The sequence below is a fragment of the Platichthys flesus genome, chromosome 1, assembly GCF_949316205.1.
Source record: "Platichthys flesus chromosome 1, fPlaFle2.1, whole genome shotgun sequence".
In the NCBI taxonomy this organism is placed as follows: Eukaryota; Metazoa; Chordata; class Actinopteri; order Pleuronectiformes; family Pleuronectidae; genus Platichthys; species Platichthys flesus.
In genome coordinates this window covers 11,373,180-11,382,752 of record NC_084945.1, presented here as the reverse complement: position 1 = coordinate 11,382,752, position 9,573 = coordinate 11,373,180, and the positions used below count along the sequence as shown (strand labels likewise).

The 9,573-nt window shown below is 42.4% G+C and overlaps 1 protein-coding gene across 1 annotated transcript in view; it reads left to right on the top strand.

The window, feature by feature from the left end:
- Window positions 1–327: 327 nt before the first annotated feature.
- The window catches only part of tjp1a (tight junction protein 1a), a 49,141-nt gene continuing 39,895 nt past the window's right edge, over window positions 328–9,573 (top strand). Inside the window, exon 1 of the mRNA XM_062384672.1 lies at window positions 328–998. Within this exon, the coding sequence (XP_062240656.1) occupies window positions 975–998 (24 nt within the window). The 5' untranslated portion in view covers window positions 328–974. The remainder of the gene's footprint in view (window positions 999–9,573) is intronic.

Below are 9,573 nucleotides of genomic sequence, written 5' to 3'. Positions count from 1 at the left end.
ATTCCTGTGCCTTTAATTTGACACCGGTCTTTGCTGCATTTGACAGAGGAGGACCGCAGCTGCACTGTGGCCACATCCTCCACGCTTATATTCATTTTTTAAATTCCTGTCTGCAGCAGCGAATCCACTGGCCATCATCTCACAGTGAAAGAAAGTGAAGCTTTCAGCATCGCCGGACACAGCAGCGTCGCTTCTCCTCATTGTATCCCGGACTGTTTACTCCGCGGGATAGCGGGGGTGGACACTTTTTCCCCGGCCGTAATAACACACCTAAAATGGGGGGTTTAACTTAATTCCCGAGCACCCGCGCCTTTTGGAATGTGCGTAAGTGAAAAAAGCTGTGAACGCGGGTGGTGTTCCAGGGTAAATTGACGGCGCTCCCGTTTTTCCCGGATCGCGGCACACCTCCGCGCCGGCAGTGGTCCGCTCCGCTCAGACGCGACACGGCCGTTGGTCTCCCAGCGGAGAGCAGGGAGAGGTTCAGCCAGACTTCTGCCTCCATTGCTCCGCTGCGTCCCGCTGCTGCCTCCTCCTCCGCACAACTTTCCATCCAGCGGTTCGATCACCAGGCGTCCGAGGAAAGCTGCTCTCATCCCCCCTCCCCCTCGGCTCTTTCCTCCCCCTCTTTTTTTTGTATTTTTGTATACTTTACCCCGAACAACTGGAGTTTCTCCCATGACCCGACACCCCGCCGCACTAGCGCTAGCGTCCCGGGCTACGGAGATACGAGAATGAACTTTGGACTTTCCGCGCGGCTCTTCGTGACATGTTCCCCCCCGTCGTCCTGGATCTAATAGAATAACAACGCAGCCCCGGCGTGGCGGCGGCGGCGGCGGCTGGGTTTACAACAGAGGAAAAAAACACATACGAAATTGAACTAGCGAGGGGGAATACTGCTTTCTGCCGAGCGACTGCCGAACGCAGACGGCGACAACTTTTAACCTGCCACTTCACAGGAGGAGCGGGGCAGGAAAATGTCCTCCAAAGCGGCAAATAAGGTGGGTACCTGGGGCTGTTTGAAAAAAAGTGGAGAGTCCCTCAGCTAGGACGCGGGGCTGCGGGCGAGCGAGGGACAAACCGGGAGGCTAACGCAGCGCTGCAGCTTCTCTACACAACTTTGTGCACCGCTGCTAGCTGCCGTAGTGCAGTGGACCTAATGGTGGTGGTGTTTGTTTGTGTTGTGTGTGCGCGAGAAGGAGAGTGTGTGCGTGTGTTTGGCTTGGGTGGTTCATTTGAAATCTACACCGTGTAGCATAGCCCTGCAACCGGCCATGCTGTTAGAATCAGGCTGGAAATAACACAACAAAGTGTTGGGGTTGATAACCAGTCCGTTGAAAAGTCCCACAGCTGTGTCCATAGTGGGACCGAGCTCAGCCACCTGTTGATTTTTACAGTCCCAGTTTGAATGGTTTGTTATAGCAGAGGCAGGGAATCGAACCATTGGATCTAAGGAGCAGGAACTTTGACTTTGTGTAGTTTCTTATGTGAAATACTTGAAATGTTTTATTATTATTTTTAGAAGTAGTAGTAGTAGTAAGGGGATGGTAGCAATGTAGGAAAACAGCCATATGTTACCCATAGCATGAACTTAATATACACTCCTAATGTACTCACTGCCTAAAGTAAAGTAAACTGACTAAAATACAACTTTATCTCTGCAGCATCCCTCCTCTCACTTGTCAAGTGGCTGCTGATGTGCCTGCAGCCTATTTTAAGGACCCACCATCTTGATAGGTGTTGTTTTCACCCCTACCACTCCTACAGAAATAGCTGTTTGAATATTTGTTAAGCCCTGCAAAAGTTCCTACTCGTATATTTAAGATTAGGAGTCAATCATTCCGGCTGAAGTAATTTGAAAAGTACGCTGGGTCAAGTGTTGTTAAACAGCAGAAGACTCTTCTGCCTTCACAGTAATAAGCGTGAGATCCAAAGTGAATCATCCGTTTTCACACATACACCTTGTGAAAGTGATATCTTTAAAAAACATTTCAATTTAAGCTCATATTAGGCCAAACCTTATATACACAGTATATTTGATTGTTCTTTTGTGAGAGGGGATTTATTTATTTCAGTTTGACACGTGAGGAATGTGCAGAGTTTGTCGAACAGAGGTAGTGATATTCAGGTTGGGCCGGTTGTTCCAGTCAGACGAAACTAGCTTCATCGTGTCAGCTGGTGACGTTATGCTGGACTGTACATGACGGCTTCAGTCACGCCTTGACATATTGGATTTACTACTGTTGTATGTTTGCAGCTGGTTTTCAGCCAAACGTGTTTTCATGTGCTTATTTGCAATTCCAGCGTTTCCGCTTAGGTTTTTGAATATTCTCGATTGACTTGGAAACAACATTTGAAAGTTAGTTTTTAAAAGTGAAATCATCAGACCAGGACAACAACTTTGTGAATGCATTTCCTCTGAGTTATTATACAGTTTTTCAGTTGTGCTCTCGTACAATGAGCAACACTCTTTAGAGCTTAAACCAATAGACCAACAAAGGCTGAAAAGCCTTTCTTTGGTTCTTAATGTAGACATGTGGTAAGCCAAGAGTTAGTGTATCACTCTGGTTTTTTTATTACGACTACATTGCCTGTCTCTGCTTTGGAATAAAATTTTGTTTGCTGAAAATGTCGAATTCAGAACCAAGCAGTATGTTGTGTGTACCAATGGTATAATAACAGCGGCACAGATCACCACTTCTAGTGAGAAGAGACCAGCCTACTGACAGTTGATGATAAAAGGAAAAAAGGAAAGTGGAAGTGGAAGAAGTCAGGCTGCCTGATAGCTAATGAACAGCACTGTCAGAATTGTTACATTAGTGATTACAGGTGCTTGCCAACTTTTGTAATGATAATAGCTTGGGCTGTGTGATAAGACCATAATTTAATATCCTGACGTGCTTAATTGTATTGATACATGTCACACTATTGCACATTTTCTGTAATAATCTAATCTTTCCTCTTTCATCTAAAATCTTTATGATTCTTTGCCACATTGAGTCTCATGAGCAAAAGCTTCTTCCAGTGACTGAGTGGGGGGGGTTTGTTTATAGCACTCTACTGTACTATTGTGGCTCTCATCCATAGACTTTCTCTGTTCTGTTTGGCATGCTTTTTGTGTGGGTAGTACAAGAGGTAAGTGGAGACTGGTCTGGGGCACAGTTTCCAAAGTGTTATACTCTGATCATCTTCAGTGGGTTCTTGACAGTCACACTGGAAGAAGGTCTCTTTTCTTTTTTCATTGTTTAACATGCCTGTCTTGTCCAACCACGAGAGCCTGGTAGACCTGTGTCTCTTTTAAGAAATCCTATCGACAGTTATAAATGGGACACCGCCCTGACTAACACTGCGAATACATTAGAGACAGTACACATCCAAAGTGGCACTTATGGGTGTGACAGACTTGCCTTTTAATAAAATTTCTCGCAACAGATTGAATCTGGCATTTTGGAAAATAGTCTGTGAAACAAGTGTTAGCCATCTCTGTGGTTCAACACTCAATATCCACACGTTTACTCCCACCTGACCTGACATAGCACCAGACTTAGTCACATACAGATACCACATAAAGCAACAGTTAATGATGCACTCCAATAAAATGTTGCAGTCGTCTTCCAGTAATATACTAACATATATTGCCTCATGTCTCAGAGTTCAGTGATGTTGTTATTTCACAATACTGTGTGCTTACAGTGTGTCTTTAGGTCAGTAAGATCTTTTAATATGCATTTAGCATTGGTTAGAAGAGAAGGTAAGCACTTGTCTTTCCCAGTATAATATAAAGCTTTCTTTCTGTTCATCATGATAGTTCTACACTTCAAAATAACAGTGTGTGTTAATTACTGGGTAGAGGAAATTGGATTTTATGTGAAGATCTTTCTGTTTACTTCCTTTCTTGACATCGAAGACGGGGGAAAGGAAAGCCTGAGGGTTGCCTCCCTTTCCACAGCTGGTTGAAGTGGAACCTTCCAGACCTTTGAGTCACAGTCACATTCACAGGCACAGTCACCACAGCCATTCAAGACATTTTTAGTTTTTGAATGGCCTTTCCCCCAGTTAGAGAAACAACCAGGCCAGTCAGGGACAGTTGGCGATTTTGTCACAGACACCTCAGGATATCTTGTAATGTCAGGATAAATGGTCAGCAGTTTAAAAGACAGAAAGTCTGGCTGTGCTCACTGACTACTATTTGATGAAAGGATGTCACATGAGCCGTTAAGAAAAAAAGTAATCTTTAATATAAGCTTCATTTGGTCATCAATTACAGAGAGATAAAATTGCTATATATTATTTTTATGTTTTGTGTCATATTTTTAATAGTATTATTTAAATATGGATTTCAATGTACATTGTTTTTAAGTTAATCAATCATTTAACAAATATCAAACTAGTTGAAACCACATCATTTCAGTAAGGATTGACATTAACTCTTTGTCACTATGATACATTTTGGCCTCATTCTCTGTGTTTGGCTTTTGGCTTCTCTTGCTAACTTTTGTGAAAACACCACAAAACAGAAATGTTATTTGGAGCATCAGCAGTGCCTCCAGCCTTTAGACTTGTGTTTTGAGAGGACAGACTGAAAGAAGTGTAAAATGCATTTGGATTGAGGAGGTTGTATTAATTAGAGTTGCACAGCGGGCCTCTATTTTGCTTTGATGATTACCCATCTCCATTTACATCAGTAAGGAGGCAAATGTAATTAGACGACCAAGTGCTTTGGAGAGGGACAGAGTCCTGGTGATGTTTTTGTTCTCCGTCATAGGCTCCCTATCCTTTTAGGGGTATTAGGGCTGATGTGGTAGGTGATAAACAGAGTATGGAGCAGCTCATGTTGGGTGTATGTGTGACGATATTTACAGGAAGTAAATTCCCCTTTTTAAAACGTAAATCTATTGGCTAGTGAAAAAGTTAATTTTGGACCCGGTTTGTATCACTGTAAATAATCAAAACCTTTTCCAGTAAAAAGAGAGCAAGAATTATTTATTGCAATTGTTCTAAAAGTCATAGACACATGGAAAAGCCATGTTTTCTACTGCGCCCATCCACAACTGTATGTTTTACACAACCACCCCGTTCTCGTTAAGCTAATACCGAATTGCTACAAATAATTCTTAATGAAAGACTACTAGCTTAATTTGTTTTTTTAAACATCTAAAATGTTGTCACCTACAAGGCAAAGCATTGTTTATATTTCTGTGTAGAATAAACACAGGCCCTACGCCGTAGCCCACAATATTGTCAGCATGTGTGTGCTGGTGATCATGTGTCACTACAATTACACTTCAAACCTTTTCCCATGCAACTGTGTGTGTACTTCAAACAACAGTGATTCAAACTGAGCAGCTCAAGTTGGAGTTGGAGAACACCATTCTGCTAATCAGGTGAGGTAGCAGTCAGCTACACTCAGATGAATTGATTGTCAATTTGGTGGTGACTGTGAGGTTAGCTAGCACAATGGCTACTTGTTTGTTTATCGTAAGTCACATCATCATTGTAATATTGAACCATATTATTGCACATTTCAGATTTCCCCTATATTGGCCCAGCATAACTTCACAAGTAAACTGTATTAAGAAAAAAGAAGAACTAAATAACATATAACCTGGGGGGAATTACAGCAACTGCTGCCCAGCATTATGAAGGATGAGTCAAGAACCACACAAGGCAACAGCAGTGTCCAGTTGTGGCCTCAGTATAAAAAAACAGAAGACACACACATTCGCAGCATACGAGCCCTCACTTATTCCTTCTCACACTAACAGGCAGGTCTTAATTTGAAGGCCCTTGATTCAATGTCCTCCCAGCCCTTTAGCAGAGCAGGTGTAAGCTGTCTCTGTATAAGATGAGAGGGCTGCCAATTGCCCATATTGAAGACCGCAGCCGGGGGCCTGTTGGTTCAGCTGGGCTTCAGTCTTCTGGCTAGTTTTTCCCTGGCTGTGACCTATCTGGATCTGATACCAAGTATACTTTAATACATTTAAAAACTAAACTTTTAACTCATTTAAAATACACAGAGTAAGTTTAATGATTATGGCCAGATGCCCAGACGCAATATCCTCAAAGTGGAAAATAACCCCTCGTTGCAAAAACTGGATTGCTATGTGGCTACTGCGATCATCCTGGCTACTGCCCTTTAAAAGAATCAGCAAAGAATCCTTATATGATCTCGAAAAGGTTGAGCAAAACACCCAGGTATATTATTAAGAACACATGTTTTGTAACTTCTAGCTGAAATAGGGAAAACTGAATGTCAACTGGGAGCCTCATCTAGTGTTGGAGGTCTTTCCATATAGTCCGACTGGTCATGTGGACTATTGGGACATGGGCCCCTGCATCAATGGACCTGTCTGTGTGACTGTCATTGGGGTATGCATTAGTGCGTGCTGTGTGGCTATCTGTGCCTGTGTGTCTCTGTTGGTGTGTGTGTGTGTGTGTGTGTGAAGTCCAGTTTTCAGGAAAGGCAGTGGATTGTGTTGAAAGTGAGCTCCATGTTACCCAACCATCCCCTTGTCTCAGACTCCAGATGAAGATGTTGAGAGAAAGCAGTTGTTTGTGTTGCTTAAATACCAGGGGACTCTGAAGCTATCAAGGACATCTGACCTGCTTATCCCCCCATCTCTGGAGGGAAATCCTGGGTAGATACTCACAGCAGGAGGCAGGTGGTCACAGACTGAGGGAAAAGAAGGAAAACAGAAAATGCCCTCTGAGGGAGGAGGTGATGTCGGAGGAGGGGTTATGGGAGGGGTGAAATGGAGACAGAAAGGAGGGGGAGATGCATTGGCTTTAATCTGAGTCACATGGCACATCTTAAAAAGACCACTTATCTCTCCTATAATAGCAGCATTATAGCTCTTGGGCATATTTCAGAGCACATTAACAACTATTTCTGTTTAAGGCAAATGCTACAGCAAAATAGCTGGACTGGGTATTATGTGTGAAAGACTTGGAAAAACCATCCACAAAATAACTTGCTAGGCTGTCATTGGTCTCTTGATGTTTCTAGATAAACATGGGTGTGGTTCTAATTTGCTGAAATTCTCCTTTCAACAATATTAGTGTCTGGAAAATATGACACAAAACGTGAACCTTCATGTGTCATCCTCATCATCATGCTTTAGTTAGATCTTCCCAATATTAGTTGGCAGCAAGGTTTGTTGTTCATGTTTGACTCTGACTCAACTGCATCTATTTTATGCTTACATTTTTCATGAAAAAGTAATTCTCCACATTTGGTATTGTTGTGTGAGAATAGACCAAGGCTCCTGGTTGAGATGAATGGGTGGAAATGTTGGTTAGTCCTTTTTTCCTTATCTAACAGCCATCCTATCAAAGCAAGGACACTCCAAGCCAGCCCTGCATCCTCTCTGTGATGGCAGGACAGGTCACTGCAGGGATTTATCATTCCCACGACAGACATAGGGGATTTGACACAGGGTGGTTTGTGTGTGTGTGTGTGAGAAGAGATAGAGAGGAAGAGGGGAGGTACAAGAGTGTGCATGTGGCAGCCGTGGCTCAGCTGGGAAGAGAAAAAGAAGCCGGAACAGATTCATCCCAAGGCTTGTTGTCCTACATGCCTTTACTTACATACACACTCCCATACACTCACTCTGGATGTGTTTTCATTTGCTTATCTCCCACAGTGTTAGGAGTATAGCACTGTCTGCTCTGTGGGGGAAACAGTCATCAGCCCGTGGGAGACATTGTCAGCTGCTTTAGCTGAAATATAAAGACCCGCTGGGATGATAGTTCACACAGTAGATTGATATCTGCTATTGTTTCTCCTGCTATCACATACACACTTAATCCTGTGGTCATGTAAACAGTATGTCTTTATATATTATGTCTGAATCATCCTCAGTTGTTGCAGTTGTTTCCTACATTCGCAACAATCATTTTGGTCCTCATTTGTTGAAGGTGACAATTTGACCATCAATAATTTCACTAAAAACACTTAACTATGGTATCCTTGTCTCCTGTCCCTGTTCATTTGTATGAAAACAAGTAGTGTAAAGTAAAAGATACTCATTAGATTGTCTCATGCTGGAAAAGAGCATTGTTCTTTTTAGAGTTCTGAGATCTGCCATTGTATAATCAAATCTTAAACCTGCTAACCCTAACCCTAACCCTAACCCTTCAACTCAAGTTGCATTGCTTAAGCTGGCAAAGTTCCACCAAGTTCAGGTACTGTCCTGCCGTCCAGTGTGTCCAATCTCATCTTTGTTCCTTTACTGAATCTGCCTTATTGCACCTAGTCCTAAATATAGGATTGGATGTGCATTCAACTATCTTCATCCTGATCATCACACAAGTACATCTGCTGAACTGCAGAGTGCAAATCATAATAAACAGCAGTCAGTGCTTTCAAATGATATGACAGTGACAGCATGTGAATGATACAAGCGCTGTGATGAAATGTATTTTAGGACGGCTTCACAGGTATTTAAAACCTTCAAAGTGTTGCGGATGTTCGTCAAAACAATCTTCACTTCTCAGGTATTTACAGGGCCTAAAGAAATAGGAAGTGATGTGAAGCGGCTTTAATGCTGGTTATATTTTTTGACAGTTTTTGACCCATCAGTCTTACATAAACTGCTTTATGTAAGCCTACTTTACCATGCATTATCTAGCTGCAGTCATTAACAAAACTCGTGCTTTCCTTCTGCAGATACTCAACAGTAAAGGATTTGATTCATGGGCAAAGAAAGTGTTGAGAACAGCTTAGATGTGTTTCTATCGTTCTTAAGCCTGCAGTTGCCCTCCCTCCGAAAACAACATACTGATTTTCTCTCACTCACTGTTAGATGTTCTGATACCAGCATTGGAAATTCCTCTGCTGATACTGCTGAAAATGCTGGCTTGGGCAAAACTGCAATTTTCGTTTCTCGGACATGAATTCTTCGCTACACGTAGGAAGTCACTTGTTCTCCGCAGCTCCAAAACAGCAATTTCGCTGGACTGCTACTGGCAAGTGCTTTTTAGCGCAGTGCAGAAAGAGTGATTTCCTATAGTGTAGCGTTTGCCAGAGCTTGTTAAAATGTCAGTAGTGTAGCAATATTTCACACTGGAAAGCCCCACAAGTAAACAGCAACGTGTATCGTATGCATTACTGCATTTTTGAGGGGTTGGTAACATACAACTGTTAAAATACATGATGAAAGTTGTTACATTTTTTAAATGAGCTGGTATTGCCCGATAAGCAAAGTCCGGGTATTGGAATACTGTATCGGGGAGGGGATACATTTATCGGAACATATCTACTTTCGACAGATACTTTTAAAAGACTTGGATTGTGTTCGAAGAATGTTACCAGGACAGTGTGGATGTGTTCATGTCATAAGCCTACAGTTCACAACCCTCTGAAAACGGAGTAGTAATGTTCACTCATTTATTGCATGTACAATTTTGAATAACAACATTGTAAAGCGTCATTACAGATTTGCAGTCTTTGTACTTTGAACATTGTAATTAGTGCATTAGATGCTTTGCAGGGTGTTAGCTCTCTCCTCTCTTTCTCTCTCTCTCTCTGGCTCTTTCTCTCGCTCGCTCATCAGGGTGCTTTAAAGTTCTTGCTAA